Source organism: Oenanthe melanoleuca, chromosome 1, assembly GCF_029582105.1.
Source record: "Oenanthe melanoleuca isolate GR-GAL-2019-014 chromosome 1, OMel1.0, whole genome shotgun sequence".
Classification (NCBI taxonomy): domain Eukaryota; kingdom Metazoa; phylum Chordata; class Aves; order Passeriformes; family Muscicapidae; genus Oenanthe; species Oenanthe melanoleuca.
This window is the reverse complement of record NC_079333.1, coordinates 109,053,631-109,075,249: the sequence shown is the minus strand read 5'-3', so window position 1 is coordinate 109,075,249 and position 21,619 is coordinate 109,053,631. Positions and strand designations below refer to the sequence as shown.

Below are 21,619 nucleotides of genomic sequence, written 5' to 3'. Positions count from 1 at the left end.
GCTCTCTGCAGCTGGGAAACAAAAGCAGAAAGTCACCCAGGCAAACCCAGAAAAAGCCACCAAAGGAAAGGAGTGTTGAGGATTAAGAACACTGGAAAACCTGGTGGTTAAGGATTCCAGCTGCTCAGTGTGTGACAACCTTAACCTGCATTTATTTCAGATGAGTTTCAATCTCCCTTTTGCCAGCAGGAAAGGGATAATCGATAACGTTGGCTTTTTATCCTTCTTCCTCTTTTCTTGGCATTATGCAACCACCCATAACCTTATTTATTTAGGAAATAAGGCCTTTCAGGGACTTTGATCCGCCTGGCTGAAGTTTTTTCAAAGATTAACTGACTTCTTGAGAAGTAAATCAGTTTCCTCTGAAGCAGGTATTTGCTTACCCCAGAACTGGGTGTCGAGAGCTGTGCAGTTATAAAGTTTGCTGGGCTCAGCTGTAGATTTCCTTAACACACACTGCTGACATCACTGAGTCTCCTCTTGGACTCTTTTTCTTTTTTTTTTTCTCTTCTCTTTCTCCCTCCCTCCCTCCCTCTCCTCCCTCCCTCTCTCCAGTTTCTTTATTCAGGTAATTCCAACTCAGGCTTATTTCAACTTGTTTTTGACTGACAGCGAGGGAAGGGAGACTCTCTGAGGGGTTTGTTTTATGTTGGATTTTTTCCTTTTTTTTTTCTTTTTTCCTTTTTTTTTTTTTTAAATGCACACATGCTTTATTGAAAAGCTGCCCAACCTTCTATAAAAAAAGATTGTTTGACTTGTCATGACGATAACATCTAGTAAGGAATCTGAACATTGCACTTTTACAGGTAAGAGGTATTTGTCAAAAATCCATACATGCTTAGCAGTGCTTTGGGAGCTGTGTGGAACTGGAAGCTAAGGAGTAGGTGCTTTTCCTATTATTCTATATTTTGCTAGTTTAAGGATTTGGAAACTGTGTGTGAAAGAAAAAAAATGTTTATAAAATTGTGCCTTTTTCTGGATCTTGACATAGAGGCAGCTCAGCAATTAAGCAAAAGCTGTCATGGTTTGGTCTTTCCACTGATGTAAAGCACTGAATGTGGTGTTTGTAATGCATGGGGCTGAGGTTTTTGTATGCTGGGGAGGGGGTCAGATGCTGAAGCTGTCTTTGTCACTGTTTGCCTGCCAGGGATTTTTTCCTGTAGAAATCCTGAGTGCTGTTTAGAGTGTTGGAATCAGAACTTTCAGCCAGCTCTTGCTCTTTTTTCCAATGCAGAAATCAGTTTTCATTGGCATGGTGGGAAAACCTGCCTGGAGCTTTATCCTGCCCCTGCTACCTTTGTGTATAAGGAAAGGGAATGTCAGTTTTCTGTGGAAGGTGTAGAGAATGTAAACATGTCTGAGTTGGAGAACTTCAGGCATTGTCTTCCAACTTTTGCCTGTGTCTTCAGACAACTTGTTTTCGACAGGTCTGGCTTTTCCTCAATCACAACTTGCACTCGTTTAGCAAATTCCCCTCTGCTTTTCTACTCCTCCCTTTTTATTTTCACACTGGGATCATGCTGCAGGAGAGTCATAGATAAAATCTCTTTTTCTCCATGAGGTGCAGGTTGTGAAGAGGAACAAAGCTGGCTTTCCTTTGTGAACCAGGAGTACCCACAGCACTTTTAAACTAACCTTGTTCCCTCCCATGCTGTACTTAGAGGCATTTCCAGGGTTTTTCTGTTCACAGTGCTTGTATATTTACCTACCAAGTCTATGTTTTCTTGTGATTTTTTTTTTTTAATTGAGGGGGAAGGAGAAGATTTGCTGCTGAAGAAATGTCTTCTTTATTTTCTTGGCTGTAAAATGTCACAATGCTCTCTGCTCTCTTTAATAACCAGCTAACAGGAGGGAGGAAGCAAGCCTGGACTGTGACATGGTGCTATTGCACAGTGCAAACTGGCATCACTTGTATAAAGCAGAGTTGTAGACCAGACCAAAAACTTCCCCAGGAATTTCATCCCAGTAAATGAGGCATGGCCTAGAGACAAAAACAGCAGCAGATGACTTGGGCTTCAGCCTTCCAACGTACATACAATAACTCAGTCTGTTACTTTTTATAGAATTTCAAATGAAAACAAGCAGTTATTTTTTATCCTGGCTCTTCATGCAATGAAGCAAACAAGCCATTAGCCCACAGCCCTGATTGCAGCTGAATTTTTTTATTGATTTATCCAGATTTCATTAAAGCAGTCTGGAATATTATTTCTGCCTCTTGTGCTGTTTCCCTCTCCTCAGACACAGTGCACAGAGACAGGCTGTGTTCTTTGGGAACAGGTGGAGACCAAGGCTGGGAAGGACCAAGAAAAACAGAAATGTTACTGTTTTACATGCTGAACCTCAGAGCATTTTGAAATTAATTTTGATTCGCTTTTCTTCAAGGGAAAACAAGGCAGGTTTTGGGGTGATGCCTTTTTGGTTTGTTTGCTTGATGGAGTGAAAAGTCTTTACTTTTAGAGGCACTTTATATGTGTATGAATATTATAGAAAATTATTGATTGTTGTATGAAACAGTTCAAATCACCTTTGTCAATTTACTAGGAAGTAATTCACTAAATGCTAAATATCTGAAAGCTGAGCTGTCCTTAACCCCTTGGGATGAGAGCAGTCATGAATGACTTGAGTGAGTTATTACAGGCTTGAGCATCATTTCAGCATTCAGTGTGAATGGATGTGTTTGTTAATAGGGCAAAGGGCTTAGAGTTAATATGGCAAAGAACTTGATGTTAATATGGTAAAGAACTTGGTGTCAATATGGTAAAGAACTTGGTGTTAATATGGTAAAGAAATTGATGTTAATATGGAAAGGGCTTAATGTTAATATGGTAAAGAAATTGGTGTTAATATGGAAAGGGCTTAATGTTAATATGGTAAAGGGCTTAATGTTAATATGGTAAAGGAATTGGTGTTAATATGTTAAAGAACTTGAAGTTAATATGGTAAAGAAATTGGTGTTAATATGGTAAAGAACTGGGTGTTAAAGTGGCAAATAACTTGGTGTTAATATGGTAAAAGGGCCTGGTGTTAATATGGTAAAGAAATTGATGTTAATATGGAAAGGGCTTAATGTTAATATGACAAAATTTGATGTTAATATGGTAAAGAACTTGGTGTTAAATGGTAAAGAAATTGATGTTAATATGGAAAGGGCTTAATGTTAATATGACAAAATTTGATGTTAATATGGTAAAGAATTTGGTGTTAATGTGGCAAAGGGCTTGGTGTTAATGTGGAGAAGAACTTGGTGTTAATGTGGAAAAGAACTTGGTGTTAATGTGGAAAAGAACTTGGTGGCAATATGGCAAATAACTTGGTGGTAATAGGGTAAAGAGTTTGGTGTTAATATGGAAAATAATTTGGCAAAAATCCCATGCATGTTCTGGAGGCAGCAGGGGAAAAGCAGCTCCCAAGGACTGGCTGTGCATGGAGTGAATCTGCTGCTGCCTCTGCAAGGCAGCCAGGCAGAGGTCAGGCAGGAAGGGAACACGGTGTGACAGGAGTGTCACCCTGCACTGGGCAAACACTGCTTGGACATGAGGAGGGACTTTTGGGATAACACCTCTGCAGCTCTTTACACCCACTGGGGAGAAAGGGTTTGGAAATTTCATCTCCCAGCAGAACCTTCTGCAAAATTTCTGCTGCCTCTGGTGAGAGGAAAGTGATGGGACAAGGGTTGGTCCCATTTAAAATCATATTTGGTTCCTTTCTGCTTGGTTTTTCTCGTGGAGATCCTCAGCTGGACTTCTCTGTGCTTTGTCAGACTCAAAAATCATAAAGTAAAATAAACTTTGGGACAACAGTACAACCTGATCAGATTAATTTAATCTCCATTGTTTTAACTGAGGGGTTTCACTGTTGGTTCAATCAAATGAACTTTTCCTTATCTAAAATCAGCACTTTTGCATTGAGAATATATGATAAAAATGATTATCTGATCAATATATTATCATTATCTGTAGGGAAGGAATATATATATATATATATATATATATATATATAAAACAATGCACCTACTTAGATGACTTTAGAAGATGTATTAGCACAAACTGATAAGAAAGGTAAAACATATCATGATCAAAATTTCCCCTTTCCCTCTCTAGAATTACACAGCCTGACAAAACCATATAATAAAACAGATACAAATAAAATAAAGTGACCAGAATAAATAGGATAAAATAGAGATTTACATTTTGACCAGTGAATAAATTTTCCTGGTTAAATAATTTGAATTTCATTTCTAATTTCCCAAGGACAATGGCAACCAGACAAATGTTTTTGTGATTTTCTGGCCTTGTCTGTGAAATTCCCCCAAATTTTCCCCTTGTTTTGTGCTCAGCAATGATCCACTCCAAGCTGCCCACCCTGGAAACTCCCATGCCAGCTGTTTTTTTTCCCTGAACCCCTCCAGCCTCTCACCCAAGCAAACAGAATTTCATTTTCAGAGAAGACCAAAAGAGTCTCAGCATCTGGGAGGAGGTGTTGGAGTTACAATCCCCATTCATTTATTTATGCAAATAGCAAAACTTTCTCACAAAATTAGGATAAAAAGCAGAAAACCTTTCAAGGCAACATTTTATTTTAGCCCCACATTGAGTTTGGCTGACTGGCACAATTTTTGGCTCTTGGTAGTTGATCTCTGGACTGTCCCCAGCTTAACATTTTTAGATTAAAACTCCTTTTTTCCTAAGAATAGGTAGAAAATTAATTGTTGTAAGGGAGTCTGTTGGGGTTCCTGGTCCTTGAAATATTTTCCTACTCTGTTCTGTTGTTGCAGTCTAAAAAACCCTAAAAAATTATCCAAAGAAACTAAAAAAAAAAAGAAAAAAAAAGGCACTGAATCTTAAATATATAATTTTGAAACAAAAAATGGATAAAATTTAACTTTAACTGTATTTTCTGAACAAAAATGTACAAAATTTAACATTGACTTCTTTTCTTGTCAGAATCAAATGTCCAAAGCTGTGAGTTGATCATCACCCAAAATAATACTTATTGGTAATAAATCTCTCTGCTCTTTTTTAAGGTCTCAGACTGGGAATATAAAATCTTATTTTAAGAAAATTTCTTTGGGTTTTTTTGTGCAGAAATGCAAGAAGACACATTTCAGTGGGGCAGCCCCAGTGATTTGTCCTCCTGCTGAACCTCACTGGGGGGTTCTGGCTTTGCAGGTGTATTTTTTTGGTTGATTAACAGGAAAAATGTATGAGAGGACACCATGTCTCTAAATGCTCCAGTGCTTGTTTAGATCTTACAAATAATGATTATATCATCAAGGAAAAGCTTTTGTCTGTGATTGCTTTACAATCACAAGGAATGCAGAGAAATACAAGAAATTAGTCAACCACCCAAGATGTTACATAAAGACTGAAAATGTCTTAGAAATCAATAATAACAAAAATAACATTTCTGCTCTCACAAGAAGCTTTGACTTAAGCACTTTTCTATACAGCTGAAATATTTAGAGTGAAATCTGCAAAAAAAAGCTGGAAGAACAGCCAGATCCTCATTCCCTTCAAAATGAAACAGTGGACAAGAATTTGCTGAGTTCTTAAAACTCCAGGTGCTGTTAACAGAAATTGCTCCTGATCTTCAGCTTTGCTCAGCTCGAGGCACTACATGCCACCAAATAATTCTGGTTTAGCTTTTTGCTCTTTATCAACTCATCACTGGCTCCCATCTTGCCAAATAAATGGCAGGTGAACCATGGTGGAAAGGAGAGGAGGGTTTTAGGGGGGACCTGGTGGCTCTGCACAACTCCCTGACAGGAGGGGCAGGGAAAGGAGGAGAGGAAATGGCCTCAAATGGCACCAGGGCAGGCTCAGGGTGGAGATTGGGAAAGAAAATGTCCCTGGCAGAGTGGTCAGGATTGGGATGAGCTGCCCAGGGAGGTTTGCAGTCACTGTCTGGGGGAGTGCTCAGGACAGGCTGGATGTGGCCTTGGGGACAGGGTTGGGGTGATGCTGGTGGCACTGGGGTGGCACTGGGGGATCCTGGGGGGCTCTGCCCACCTTGGTGATCCCATGAAATAAAAGCAAAAGGCACCTGCACACCCAGCAAACATTCAGGCTGCTCCAACTTACAACTCATCTGCTGCCAGCCTCAGCACCTTGAGGGCTGTGAGGAGTCTCCAGGATGGTCCCTCCCACCCAAAGGTTCCTACAAAGCCAAAGATGAAGTTCAGATGAGCTTTAGAGTGACACAGGCTGGATGTGGCCCTTGGGGACAGGGGTTGGGGTGATGCTGCTGCCAGGGTGAGGTGGGACTGGATGAGCTTCAAGCACTCTTCCCACCTTGATAATTCTGGGATTCTGTGATCATGGATGAAGGAGCCTTTTAAACCTTCAGGTTTGATGAATCCATATTTTGGTGAGGGTTGTTGTGACAATTTCCATGTTAGCGTGTTGAAACCAAGCTGACCTGTGGCAGGGAATGTCACAGGTAAGAACCTTGAAAATAGAACAGATATCCTACATCTGATTTTAGATTCCTAGCTGGGTTGTTGTCCAAGTCTCGTTCATAATCCTCAGTGCATAATTTGCATTTTTTACAACAACTAAACTGCATGTGTGATGGGAAGGCACATCATGGTGTGTAATCTCACCTGGGATCTCACAGAGCACAGCATTTCCCATGGGATTTCACCTGAAAGCCTTCAGCAGTACAGCTCAGACTGACCTGTATTTATTTGGGATATTCCAAGTTAAAATGCACTCCTGTACCAGGTAATTAACATGTGTAATTCTCATCCTTTCAGGAGGGGAGGGGAACCTTCACATACACTGCAAAAGTTGATTTTCATGGAATAAATAAACCTGGCAGCTTTCAAAAGCTCTCACCTTGCTATAGGGGTGCAAGGAAAAGACAGTTTCAGCTGTCTGAAAGTTCAAGGTGTGGTCTCAGATCATCAGGCACTGCAGGGAGATGGGAACATGAATCCCTCAGAGTATCTCAGGTTTCCATCCTGGAAAAATGCTTTCAAGGAAATAAATCATTTATTATCCATGCAGATGCTGACCATAGCCTGCAGTCAGGACAAATTATTTCTCAGAGCACAGCAGGTCCTCACACTCTTTGCAGTTGGACAAACAAAAAGGAAAACTCTGTGTCTGCTGTAAATTATTTCAGATCTAACAGTGAGGGACACACAGGAGGAACTTTGTTGGTGAACACAATGATGGGGAGAAGTTTGTGGAAGTTGTATCTCAAAACAGGTGGATTTTCAGGATATGGGGAAGAGGGGAATTTTATTTATGTCACATGGGAAGCTATTGTGGGATGGGAGAAGTCTAAATGAGGAAAAAAAGCCCCAGGGACTGATTAGAGGACAAAGAGGAATGAGATGCCAACAAAGAGCAGAAGAAAGCAGAGCCATGGGGGTCAGGGCAGCAGCTGTGGAAAGGTTAGACTGTGACCTTGAGGGGTATAAAGAAGTAAAAGATGTGTTTGAATTAATGAAGGACAAATTAAAATGGTCAAAATAGCAGAAAAGAAACAAGATTATTTTTATCCCTGAATTTTTGAGTGGGACAGATGAGAAGGGCTGTGAGCAGGAGGAGCACTGGGAAATGTGAATTAATAAACTGAAACTCTGGACTGGAAGGAAAGGTGGATTTGGGAGATGCTGTGGCACCAATCTGCCTGCAGAGCAGAAGCAATACAGCAAGAGGAGCAAGGAAACAGCTTTTCAGAAAGAGTTTTTGCTTTGGGAAAGGCTGGCTTTGACAGGGTGTCACCAGAGCAGTGACTGGAGGAGTTTTCTGCCACCTGGCTGGTGCAGTGACAGTCCCTGGGCTTGCAGCAATGCCATGATCTTAACCCCATCTGAAATTGCTGCAATTTGAGATATTCACAGCCCTGCTCAGCTGCTTTTTGCCACTTATCTTCAACACTCACCTCCAAAATACAAATTCTGTTCAAACAGTACTAAAATAGAACATAAACAGCACTAAAATAACAGAAAGGTCTACCAGTTACACATTTCCCAACAAGTGTGTTTTCCAATGAAAATGGAGGCTTTATTAAATATTACAGGAAAAGTACAGAGGGTTAGAGATCAAAAAGGTTGATTTTTCCACTGGAAGAATGATCTCTTGTGGGACATGCAGTTGATTTCCTCATTCCCCAGTTACTCTTTGTGCCTGGGCTGAATTTCCATTGATGCATCGAGCCTTATTACAAGGCGACAGAAAATAATTGGGGAACAGTGGTATTTTTTTTTTTTTTTTTGTTCTCATAAATCAGGCAGCTTGGAAAACATCAAAGTGCCTCCTGAAACCCACGGCATCTGTAAAACTCACAGAAAAACAAGGTAGAGGAGCTGCTGAGGGTTTTAAAAATAAGTTTGCGGTGTCCTGAGCGCAGTCGGAAAAAATTCTCGGCGGAGCAGGAACAATGTTCTATTCAGGCTGATGACTCCAGTGATCAAAGCTGGACCTTCCCCAGCTCCCAAACTGTAAAAGATTGCAGGAGCTTTGGAGATGACATGGGATCATAAAGGAGCAGCCATGAAGATAAGGGGTGTGTAAATAAACCAGCAAAGCTCCCGTGGAAGGAAACGCTTTGAAAAGCAGCGTGAGATTTTTTTTTTTTTTCTCTTGTTTGGGCACATTATCACTGCTTTTATGGAGGTTCCTAAGAAGCTGTGAGGACAAGGAAAATGAGGAGGGAATTGTGATTGTAGCTGTGTTCCCAGATCCCAAAAACCTGGTCAGGCTGTGTCCCTCCAAGTGTCACCAAACCAACCCATGTGGTCCCTACGGTTGGCTGAGACTTTTTTACTACAAGTCTCATGGGCTGAAAATGCAGGTTTAGGTGAAAAAAAAAACCACCCAGAATTTTGATCAGTAAAAAAAATTGTGTTTTGGCTCCGTGGAAGCAAGATGTCACAATCTGTCACTCCAAGGAATGTTTTGTTCCTCACCTGATTTAAATGAGACACGCTCACACACATTTCTGTGCAAACCTCAGAAGGAAAGGTTTACTTTCAGTTTGAACAAACACCCAGAATGACCTTTTTATGTTTTGTTGCTTTGATTTTATTTTTAATTTTGCCAGAAAAGTCAAACCTTTTTTTTTTTGCTTTTTTTTTTATTTGTAATTTTGTTTTGATATTTCTGGTTTGGCGAGAAAAATCCAAAAACATTGATGTGCACCAGTACTTTCATGCTATTTCCTCCCTTTGGGAAGCCACAGTCTCTGCAGCAGACTGAGGGGTCTGTGTCATGGAAACTGGCAGGGATTAAGCAATTTGGGAAAGCAATGAGGAAAACAAAGATTCTTTTCCCTCTGATTCCTTGGGAGTTTATCTGGAAGACACAACAGAGCAGGGCTGTGTAACCTCCCAGTCAAGAAACTCAGGAGACAGCTTTTTCCTAAAAATATATCTGTTTTTATTCCAATTTTTGCAGATATATGAGTGACAATAAGCTCCTGTACAACGTTAGCATGTTGCTGATGGAAAGGACAAATAATTAACCTGGCCTATTTTAATTTCCATCACCTAAGAGTGAAAGGATAGAAACCAGCCCACTCTTTAAATCCATGGGCTAATTTCAGCTTGGCTTGGCAGATGAACAGAGGCTTCAGAAATTATGTTCCAACAAGCTCCATGAAAACAGGGAGCTCTGTAAGGCAGAAAAGATTTATTAATGCCTTCCCTGAGAAGAGGAAATCAGGGGGACCAGCCTTAAGCAGCATCAGGGAATCCCCATGGAGCCCAGAGAAATGGGAAAGGCTTGGGATGGAGTTTGTGTGTTGTTACAGCCCTTGGTCCACATTTCCCCAAGTTCCAATCCAGGATTTGGAACAACCTGGGACAGTGGGAGGTGTCCCTGCCCATGGCAGAGGGTTGGAACTGGATGAGCTTTAAGGTCCCTCCCCACCCAAATCATTCTGGGATTCCATGAATTTGCTGGTAGCCCAAAATACCCCATTGAAGGGGGCAGAGAATGACACAGCTGAAGCCATTTGCATTTAAAACTCCCCAGGGTTTCTCACCAATAATCTTTGATTTCCTTTCAGCCCTCACCTAAAATCAGAACAATCAGGAATGTTAAGTACCTCATACAACAAAAATGGAGTTTTATCAACCAGCAGCTACTTTGCTTCCCATTTATTAATTTTTAAATCTCCTTGGCACTCCACAATTCCAGCTCAGAGTCCCAAGCAAGCTCTGGGGCTCAGAACCTCATAAAACTTAGGAGCAAAGCATTCCCATGGACAGCACTGAGGTTCTTTCCTACTTCTGCTCTGAGAATGCAGGAATAACTAAATTCTTCCTTCTCCTCTACATGGTTCTCCCCCTGAAATGTGCAGGAGTGGAAAAAAGGGCATTTTTCCACTCATTGCAAGGAGAGCAGGGAAGCTTGGCACACGAGTGAGCTATGTACTGGAATTTGGGTGGGTCTAGGAAAAAGCACAGACTTCAGTGGAAAACATATATGTGTGTGTGTGTATGTGTGAGCAAAAGCCTTTTAAACCTTAAATTAACCACATCCATGGATTGGTCAGGAACAAAACAAAACAAAAAAACCAAAAAAAACCAAAAAAACCCAAAAAACAAAAAACAAAAAACAAACAAAAAAAAAACAAAAAACAAAAAACAAAAAACAAAAAACAAAAAAACCAAAAAAAACAACAAAAAAAAAAAAACAACAACAAAAAAACCAAACCAAAAAAAAGAAAAAGGAGCGAGAAAGCTGCCTTGAAAAAAAAAAAATTTTGGGCAGTGCTGAGGATTATCAGCCCTACACCAATGGGGAAGGGTCAATGATATCTTTAATTCTTGCCTAACCACCTCAGGGAGGCAGGTGAAAGGACCTGGTTTGTACATCAGAATTTTGTACAGCCCAGAATTTTAGGTTTAGAGGACCCCCATGACCACTTCTGTGCCCTCTGGGAGCTGGTGAGGGGCAGCAGGGTGGGGACAGGGATGGGGACAGGGTGTGTGAGCCCCAGGGTGACCCCAGCACACCCCTGGGAGGTGTTTTAGCAAAGGGCTTTGCTCTGAGACCACAGCCCCACGTGGTGGTTCCTGGTCCTTGTGGATGTGTCCAAGACTGGACATTTGAGGAAATTATTTTATTTTGAGATCTAGAGACTTTATATGGCCCAAAAGGGGACATGTGTGACACAACATGCATCCACAGCTGACTTTAGATAGAGCAAAATCTCCCTCATCAAAGTCTGAGATTTGCAACTTCTTGTGCTTTACAGAACTGGGAATCACAGAATCTTCTGGGTTGGAAGGGTCCCACAAGGATGATCAAACCAAATTTTTAAGGGAATGATCCATACAGGGATTGAAGCCCCAACCTTGGTGTTTTTAGCACCAGGCTCCCACCAGCTGAGCTCACACACCGTGGAATGATATTTTAAATAGTCGGAATAAACCTCTGACTTCTATGCAAATGCACAAAAATGTTTGCCCATGAAATATCACATCCTGAATCAATTGGACACTATTGAATTTTCTTTGCAGCATTTAAAAATTTTAAAGTTTTGTTTAGGTGAATTAGCTTCTGAACATTTGTTTGAGGTGAAGCACAGCTTGCTCTCCATTTATCACACCTGGACAATCAAGGGAAATGGGTGCTTTGTGCAACTTGAAATCTCTGTAGGGCAGAGAAAATGGGGTAGGAATGAACATTTTTGAAGATGTGGTGCCCCTCAAAGAGAATATTGTCCAGAATTGCTGTAATTCACTCTAAAGTAATTAATTATTAAAAAAAAAAAAAAAAGTCTGTTATATGTGCCAGTAGCATCACCTGTGCTTTGCCCAGGAGAGAAAGACATCCAATATAAAAATAATTTAGGTTTGGGTGAGAGAAGTGGGTACTTTGTCTCCCAGGCTGCATTTTGTCAGCATGAGAGAAGAGTCTCTTTCTGAAAACATTTTCCACAGTGTGAACTTGTTCACACAGGCAGGGCAATTCCTCATAACCAAATAACTTCCTGAGAAAATCAGCTTGCAACAAGTTTTAAGATGAAACCCTGACAAACCCATCCTTCTTTCTTGGAAATGTGCTTTGTTGGATGGCAAACACACAAATTCTCTGGTGTGTCCTGGCCATGCAGAGATGACAAAAATGTGGATTATTTAGCAGGTTTTCTGTTATCTATCTCTATTTATCACTGCTCTGCTTACATGAAGAAGTCAAATCCACTACAACAAACAGGTTAAAATGATCCAGGAATTTTTTTATAGGAAAAACTTTACTCCAGTAACAGCATCCACCTTCCTGCTGGGTCAAGGTGTGCTGTTTTCCCAGTTAGATTTGATTTTGTCCACATTAGGAATAGATGAAAAAATGTTACCAATATATAGACCTTTAAATATTTTTTTTTCCCTTTACCAGCTTTTGCATCCTACCATTACTTTCAATATTATTGAGGTCTTCAGATATTTAAAAGGCACAGGAATTTTAATATTTTTTTGGTGGAAAACTCTTCTTATAGCCTGAAATTTCAGTGTTGAGATTTAGTTGTTGCACAGAGATGGAAAATTATGTTATCTCTGCAGAGTATGTGTACATAATATTTGTGGGGTATCCATGGGGTATTAAAGCAATTTTTAGTGAGCTGGTATCGTGGGCTAAAGGAGAGCTGTGATTTACTGGAAATGTGATTTATGGGGAGAAAGCAGAGCTAAAACTCTGCCCCAGCACCCTGTAGGAGCCTCACCCCCAGGGCCACACCTCCACCCAGCTCTGAGAGAGCCCTGGTGTGCAGTGACTAATTAAAAACAAACCCCAACTTGACTGGGACACTGCAACGAGCTGGCAGCACAGACTGGAATTAAACAGGGAGCTGCTGAGCCCAGGATGTGCTGCTTTCCTCGTGGGGCTGGGGCTCAGGAGGTGATGCTGTCTGATGCTGGGTTTGGGGTGCCAGGGGATCTGTCATGGAAAAAAAAAAAAAAAAGAAGGGCACAAACCAGTGTAAATTGCTCTGACTGGTCTGAAATGCCCCAGTGCTGCCTGATAAATGTCCCTTCTGCCCCAGCTGAGAGTCAGTTGCCCTGGGGGAGGCAAACTGCAGCTGTTTAACCCAAATTTTGGAACAACAAGCACAGTGCTAACTTTCCTCCCTGCCATGACTTGGCACGCTCCTCCTCATTTTCAACCACCTGCTGACAATTGAAATTAAAAATCCAGAGGAAGTGTCTGGTTTAGGGTTTGCTTGTTTGCTTGTTTTCAAACAAAACCAGATTTTTATTAGGCCAAGAAATGAATTTGGAGGAAAAAGGCAAACAAACAAACAGAAAGCAGAGCAGTTTTCTGTTCCACTATCCCCTCTCCAGCTCTGAAACAGATGCAGCAAATTTCAAACCAGCTGCAGACTGGCAAATCAGCTGCTCTGAGCTTGACTTTGTTATTATTATTACTACTATTCAAAGGGATGAATGAATACTGGGAAGGTTAAAAATAAGGTGTTGTCCTTTATCTGCTGTGAAAGAAGGGAAAGCAAGGACACAGCCAACCTGTGGTGAGCAGGGAGTGACAGCCCCAGCAAGCTTCTCGTGGAATCATGGAATGGTTTGGGTTGGGATGGAACTGAAAATAATCTCATCCCACCCCTGCCACGGGAACACCTCCCACTGCCCCAGGCTGCTCCAGTGTCCAACCTGGAACTGAACATTCCAGGGATCCAGGGGCAGCCACAGCTGCTCTGGGCACCCTGTTCCTCCCAGGGAAAAATCCTCTCCTCACATCTAAAGCTTCCCTCCTTCAGCTCAAGGTTCCTGTCATGCCCTGTCCTTTGAAAAGTCCCTCTCCAGCCCCCTTTAGGAACTGGAAGGATTCTACAGGGTTTTCCTTACAGCAGTCCAGTCCAATCCTGTAGTTCTCATGCTGACCTAGGAGGGGATTCCCTTCCCATTGAACTTTTTCCAGTGTAACCTCAGCAGTAAATGGCTTTGGACAAATTATTTTCTATCGTGTTGCCTGATGAAGCTGCCACCCTGTGACCAGAATACTGAAAGGAAACACAGGTGCCCCTCATTTGGGTACAAAACCATGAAACTCTTGGCACATGAGCTCGTGCAGGTGGATTTCAGCCAGGTAATTTCTGCCAAAGAGGCAGAATCAAGGGAAAACATGTCTTTGGGGCAAACACCTCCCTCACCTTGAGCCCCAGCCCTGGAATCAGACAAAAAAGGCAGCATCAGCCTCTCTGGGTGCCTTTTCCCTGGAGCTGTGCTCTGGAGAGGTGTCCTGTCCCCACTCTGGGATGGGGAGGCAGCAGGAGCTGTGTGAAAACACTCCCCCAGCAGCCAGAGCAGCTGGCTGGCCCAGGGCTCATTCCCAAAAAAAGGAATTAAGTCCTTAGGAAGGACTTAGGCAGGCCTGAGTTGACTGAGTGAAAAACTATTTTGCAGAAACTCCCTGGCCAGCTCCTGCTTGGTGCTGGAATGTGCACAGGTGCCTCCATCCCTGGCCCAGCAGCTCTGTGCTCAGGCATGCCACAGAACACCCCATGGGTTAATTGATCTTGTGCCTAAGCAGCAGGAGCCAAAAAGTGAGGCATTCCTTGGCTTGCCTTCAGTCTTCTCCCAGCACATCCCCTGCTCTCCTTCTCCACCTCCCTCCTGCCTTGCAAGGCTCCCCAAACCCCGTGGCTGCTGCCACTTGTGTTCCCAAATCTGACCCTTGGAGGGGAAGGTGAGACTCCTCTTGAGGCTGAGGCTTTGTTCCCACATTTCTGACTGATAAGGAGCTGGGGAGATGGGGAGGGGAGGCCCTGCACCAAATGAAGCTTTGCAAAGTTTGGAAACAGAGTTGTTGCTGCCCGTGGCAGGGGTTGGAATGAGGTGACCTTTAAGGTCCTTTCCAACCCAAACTCTTCTGTGATTCCATGATTCCCTGATGTGGAGGAGAGGTCAGGAAGAGCTGGTGTGATCCTACAGGCAGATTTCTGCTGAACATAAAGTGTTATGCAGTCAGCCACACACTTCTCTAGGGGTGGGGTAACACTCCTGGCTTGGATCTTTTGATTCACAGAGAGAGAGGAGAGGGGAGGAATGGGATATAAAACAAAATGAGGGAAAGCAGGATAGTGAGTGACACCCCTGTGGTAAAGAGAAATACCTCCAGGGAGGAAGAATGACAGGATTTAGCTGTTGGATGTCCCCAGGGTCATCCTGGAAGGGGATGAAATTCTGGCAGTGACTGCAAAACAGGACAACATTTGGTGTTAAGCTCTCTACAAGTTTAGTCCTGGCTTTATATTGGCTGCTAAGCTTGACTGGGATAGGACATCACTCCTGTTCTGTCCCAGCTTGTTCCTTCTCTGTGCTGTTTGATGTTCCCACAGCAGCCTGAGATGCAACTGAAAGTGGAAGCACAAGATATGAGCTCCAAAAGCAAAATGCAGCAATAAATGTCCCTTTCAGCCTTGCAGAGCAGCTCTGGCACCCAACTTCCCAGAAACAGAGAGGGCAAGATCCCAGGAGTCTGTTCAGACTTGTCTGTGTGGAAAGAGCCTGGGATGGTTTGCACAGCAAGAATGAGGAAAGGGTTTGTGGGTGGGAAGAGCATCACAGCAGGGCAGGTTCTAAATGCTTAACTGCTCTCCCAGTGTTTGAAAGGACTTTGGAGCAACAATGTGCCAGCCAGGGAGGCATTCTGAAGTATTTTATACTGCTCTGCTGAAGAAAAGCCATTCATTAAAAAAAAAAAAATTAAAGCAAGACATGTTTCTGGGGAACTTTCCCTTTTTTTTTTTTTTTTTTTTTTTTTTTTTTTTTTACAGCTGTGCATAAACCATATTGCTAAGCACAAAAAGGAGAGTTTTGTGATGTGAGGAGTTTATTAATTTATTCCTGAAAGAACACTTTGGTGTACTTGCAGGTTGTGATGGCCAAGGCCCCTGCTCATCCCCAGAGCCCAGGGCAGAGGCTGGAGGGCAGGATTTTGGAAGGGTGGATGCTCTCTTGCAGTGTGTTACCTGCTCACACCTTGCAGGATGTGCTTTTTCTCCCCTTGGAGGCCTTGGGAACCACTGGGAGCTTGTCCATTAATTTAATAAGCTTTGAGTCATCTTTTGCCTCCATTCTGCCTTCTTGGTTGTTTTCCTGTTTCTTTGCATCAGTGAAGGCTCCTCTGTGTAAATCCATAATTACTGCAAAGCCTTGCACCCTGTCCTGGGGAACAACAACATTCCTGGACAAATCCCCCTCAGAAACAACACACATGAGCCCTCTCCAGCTTTAATTCATCTTCCATGCCCAGCAGGCAGCAGCCCAGGAGAGACAGATGGATTTGGGGTTTTGCTTCTTTACCACTGCTCTGTGAATGGCTGTTGGCCCTACTGGGGTGATGTAAAACCCATCCTGGCTTGAGCAGTGCACCCCTCAGCCCTCCCTGTGCTTTCAGCTGCTCCTGGTACCCAAACTGGGAAGAGTGACCATTCCCAGGGCTGCCCTGTGCTGATGGCTGGCAGCTGCAGGCACAGCTTGGGGAGCTGATTTTGACTCCAGGGTGTATTTAAGGTTCTCATGCCTCAGTCCTTTTGTGATAAAGCCCCAAAATGTGTAAGTTTAGCTTTTCAAGCCTGTGTGCCACCACACCCTGGTGGGTCCTAGCTCCTTTTGGAGCCCAGGGCAGCAGTGTGCAGCTGTGTGGCTGTGCCAGAGGCAAAGCTCCCTTTTCCAGCCTCTCCATCCCTGCCTCCCTCCCCTCCTGCTCCTCTGGAATTCCATAACTCCGAGGAGGGCTTTGCAGGCTGACAGTCGTGCAGCAAACCTGGTGCACAGCCCAGAGGGAGGAGGATGTTCATGCTAGGCAGAGCACTGAGAATTCAGGAGGCACTTTTGTAACCTACTGAACCACATCAGACCCAGGAAAGATCTGAAGATTATGCAGCCCTCCTCAATGTTTTCTTTCCTCACCCCAGGCTTTTCATTTTTCTGATGCCAAGCCTGCTAATGGTTTTTTTGCTGGTTGTAAAAACAGCTCAAGCTCTGCCCCCGTATCGGAGTGGCAGCGAAGCATGCGTGAGGATTTGCTCCAGTGGCAAAACCATATCTGATTGGGGGGGAAAAAAAAATAATAAAAAAGGAAAACAGCTGAGGCCCTTGGAACAAGTCATGCTCCTGTACGCTTTTAATCACTTGTGTCTGCCAAGAGAGATCTTGCACAAGCAAGGCTGGCTCCATGCAGGAGCAGCATCTGTGTGTGTGTGCGGGCTGGCTGCCTGCTGCTGTGCTCCCTGGAAGCCGTGGCAATGTGCTGCTTAGAGCCCTGGCTGCTGGGATTGCCTTAGTGTCAAGGTGCTTGCTGGTTTGGTATGTAGCTCTGTGTTTTATTGGCTTTGTCTGCGCTGAACTCCCCTGGCTGCTCCAAGAGGGCTGGTGAGGAAAGGAGGTGATTCAGAGGGCATTAGAATGCTAGGCAAGCCTGAGACAATTTCATTTTCTGCCCTCTTGAAGTGTGTTTCCTTAACTCTACTTCAGCTCAGTTTTTATTTGCAGCTCCACTTTGATTTACAGCAATAAAAAGTAATTTATCAGGGTAAAATCAGTTAGGGATCAGACAGAAGTTCTTTTAATTTTAAAATGTATATGACTCTTATTATTTAAGCTTGTTTGCTCATATTAGCTTACTGTGGTAGATGTGCTTTGTGATTTAGAGTGAGCATAAACCAAACAAACCAAAGTATTTTGGCTGAGGTGCTGGGGTTGATTATCAGGGCAGAGAGTGTGAGGTGCCTCTACAGGATGGGAAATAGCAATGCAGGTGCTATAATGTGGTTTTTACCCATACAGACGCCCATGAATAATTTATTTTGGGATATTATAGTGGTCACTTCACTCAGGAGGCAGTGGGGAAGTGGGGGCAGGAGAGAATCCTCCTCTGGAGCCCTTTTTTCCTTTTTTCTACTGATGGTTTCATCAGAGTTTGCTCCCCCAAGTGATTGCTGCCAGTGCTAAGGGAAGGGAGCAGAGGCAGCTTTCCTTCCCATGTCAGTGTGGCAGAGAAGGGAAGTATTTCTGCAGGGAAAGGAAACCAAGAGGAATTTCCCTGGGGAGGAAAAGAGCACTAGAGGAATTCAGGATCACACAGGAAAGAGTGATGTGAGAGAAAAAAAAAAAAAAAAAGTAAATAGGAAGCAAATCAACACAAAAAAAAAATACCCTGCCACCAAAAAAAGCACCAGGAATTGGCTGGGATCCATTTCAGGAAGCGGCTGTAAAGCTGAGCAACTTTGTCACAAATCAAGGGAGGACGCAAAAGATGATGGGGGAGCTCTGGAAAAGCCTCTTGCAGCTATGGCAGGCTCCAAAATTTCCTGCTGTGCCACAGGTGGGATCAGTGTCCCACCTGGGGACAGTGGAGATGGACAGTGAGGAACAGCTTGGCTGTGAGCTGCAGTGTGCCAGACTCGTCCAGGGCTGCACCAAACTTCACTTCTCAGCTTAAAACCTGAAATGGCAAATTTTACAGCTGTCCCTCTCTCTGTTGGTGCAGGGAAGGGACTGTGCCTTGAAAATTCCTTCCTACCTCCCATCTTTTGGGGGAACTCCTCTGCCATGGTGTTTTGGTGTCGTGTCTGTGGTGCTGTCCTTTGGCAGGTCTGGGAATGTGACAGGCTGCAGTTTCAGGATTCTTTTCTTTTGGGGCTCTTGGACAGGGAACAACCTATTCCAGGGCAGAGCAGAGAGAGCACAAGGACTCTTACCAGGCCCTTGGGAGGGATGGATCTTTTCCTTCTGTGTGAGGTGGGCAGACCCTGGCACAGGGTGCCCAGAGCAGCTGTGGATATTCCATCCCTGGCAGTGCCCAAGGCCAGGTTGGACACTGGGGTTGGAGCAGCCTGGGACAGTGGAAGGTGCCCCAAGGGTGGCACTGGGTGGTTTTAACTTCCATTCCAACCCAAACATTCCATGATTCTCTAGCTGTTGTTATTCCCACTGCATCCCACACGTTCCTGGTGCAGGATCCTGGGCATGGCAGAGCCATGGTGAGTGTGGAGAGCTGGGTGTCCTTGGGCCATCCCTGACCTTGCTCAGGTAACTCTGACCTTCAGGCACCCTGGAAGCCCAAACCCACCAGCTGGAGCTCCAAGGAGGGAAGGTGGAGCCTTGGCTGTCCCCATCCCTGTGATCTCCAGGGCAGGAGGAGCTGCCAGCCCTGGGAATTGCTCTGGTGTCTGGGCTGAGCAAGGGGGTGGGATGGGGACGTGCCACCAACCCTGGAGCAGAGACCCCAGCCATCCCCTGGCACAGCAATTTGTACCAGGAAATCTTGCTCTGGTGCTGTGGAAATGCTTCAGAGGGAGAGGTGCACTGATTTCAGGACAGGATTTGGGGCATGTTTTATATCCATGTCCTATCCATGGAGCCTCTTCCCTAAGGACTGTGCACTTGCCTGAAAGGTTTCCCATCACATATTTACCTCCCCTGCCAGTGGGGCTGGGGTTTGGGCTGGCCTGAGGAGCAGCTCCATGTGCAGTCCTTCCCAGCCCTACCCCTCCCAGCCCCCACATTTCCTCCTGTTGTTCTTTTTCAGATCACTTGAAGGTTTTTTCCTGTTTATTATCCGGACATGCTGCGCTCTGTGTGTTGATTTGACTGTCACATAAGGAATCTCCTACTGGGATCATGGGTGCACTCCTTTCTTTTATAAATATATATCTGTGGCAATGGCTCATGGCTGTGGAAGAGAAATGTTGGTGATTAAACCAAAACTGGAATGAGTTACAGTTGTTAATGGGGGCTAAGTTTAATTACCCTTTCCCAGAAAACCTGCACCAGTGTGATGAGTACAGTCACAAACAAAAATTCTCCTTAATTGACATAACAGGAAAAGTACTTCAGTGAGCAATTATGCTGATGTCCTGGGCTGGCACATGTGTGTCCCACAAATATATCTTGTACTTCCTGCAAAATTCTTTTAAGTAGCTATAAGGAAGACTTTTTTTTTCTTTTTTTTTTTCCAGCATTTGGCGAGAACTAATCACTGACTTGAAGGCTCTTTTTGAGGAAAACAATGGGACAAAACAATGCCTTTTTTGTGAGACCTGCCAAAGCACAAAGGATGCATGGGATGTTTTTTTTCTTTGTTGCTTTTGTCAGCAGGAAGTTTTGTTGTTGGGAACGACTATAACATGCACTGTCCTTGCTCTACGTAATCGCTGTCTGGTCCTGAGAGCTGGGTCGTGTCCGTGCCTCTGCAGCTGGCACAGGCAGGGCTCTGCCTCACCCCTGGCTCTGCCCAGCCCTGGATGCCCTCTCCATCCAGACTGGTGCCCAGTAAACAAATCCAGGAGTCAGGTCCTGCCATGATTGCTGGGGTCGCACAGGTCGGGGCCCACGTTTGGAATGCTGACTTTGTGAATTACTTTGTTTTTTTTAATTATTTTTTTTTTTTTTTTTTTTTTTTTTTTAATCAGAGGGGCTTAAAATGTGGGAGTGCTGTCCAGTGCAGACAGCTTCAGAGTGTGGCACCCAGGTGTGAATATCCCAGACCTCGCCTTTGATGTGCTCAGGTCTGCTTTGTTTCCCTCTAGGTTAGTTGTAGGTCCGTCACAAAGAGCCAGATCCGACTGAGTAAATCACTTGTGGAAGTTAATTGTTCCCAGTGAAAGCTGGTCTGGCTCATTCTGCCTCCGTCGCAGGAAGGGACAGAGGTGGTGAGCTGGATCTGCGTTCTGAGCCCAGCGACTCTAATTCTGATCAGATGTCTCTCTTCAGGGCATTAAAGAAAACCTGCTCACTAATCAAAAAGAGCCTCTTCTCTAGAGAAACGTAAGGAAAAAAAATATATATTTAATGCCTTTTACAGAAATAAAGTACCGATATAAAATTTCAGCTTTGACAAATTTCTTTTGCAGGCTGTCGTAAAAGAAACCTACTTCTCCGTACTTGGCAGGCACCAGAATCAAATAAGGATTTTTTTTTTTCCTGGAAAAAACAAAAAAACAAGGAATATCAAATTATTTGTAATGTCAGATACTGTACGGTGGTAACTTTATATTCCAGCTGTTTTTATTATGTTTAGGTTATGTTTGTGCCTCTCCCCATCAACATCATCAAATCCTCCTCAGAGCTGGCTCCGTGCAGTGACAGCTTTCTTCCCTTCTCTCCCCAGGACTGAAGCAGTGAGGATGGAGCCCACCAAGATCAACATGTCCCGCGTGGCCCTGGTCAAGGCGCACAAACCCCGCGTCATGTCCAAGAGCGGCCACAGCAACGTCAGGATCGACAAGGTCGACGGCATCTACCTGCTCTACCTGCAGGACCTGTGGACCACGGTCATAGACATGAAGTGGAGGTACAAACTCACCCTGTTCGCTGCTACTTTTGTCATGACCTGGTTCCTCTTCGGGGTGATCTACTACGCCATCGCTTTCCTCCACGGCGACTTGGAGATGAACAAGTTCTCCCCGAAGCGGGAGCCGTGCGTGAAGAATGTGGATTCCCTGACTGGGGCCTTCCTCTTCTCCCTGGAGTCCCAGACAACCATTGGCTATGGGTTTCGTTTCATCACAGAGGAGTGCCCCCATGCCATTTTCTTGCTCGTGGCCCAGCTGGTCATCACCACCCTGATCGAGATCTTCATCACGGGGACCTTCCTGGCCAAGATCGCCAGGCCCAAGAAAAGGGCAGAGACCATCAAAT

General features: G+C 44.1%; 1 protein-coding gene across 5 annotated transcripts in view; it reads left to right on the top strand.

Moving 5' to 3' along the window:
* The first annotated feature begins 398 nt into the window (after positions 1 to 398).
* Positions 399 to 21,619, top strand: part of KCNJ15 (potassium inwardly rectifying channel subfamily J member 15) — a 22,819-nt gene continuing 1,598 nt past the window's right edge. Inside the window, exons 1-2 of one of the 5 annotated variants that reach the window (XM_056511104.1) lie at positions 399 to 568; positions 21,090 to 21,619. The exon at positions 21,090 to 21,619 is cut by the window's right edge and continues 1,598 nt beyond it. In XM_056511104.1, coding sequence (XP_056367079.1) covers positions 21,106 to 21,619 — 514 coding nt within the window. In that variant the 5' untranslated portion in view covers positions 399 to 568; positions 21,090 to 21,105. The other 4 variants (XM_056511054.1, XM_056510881.1, XM_056511184.1 and 1 more) reach the window with 4 other exon arrangements.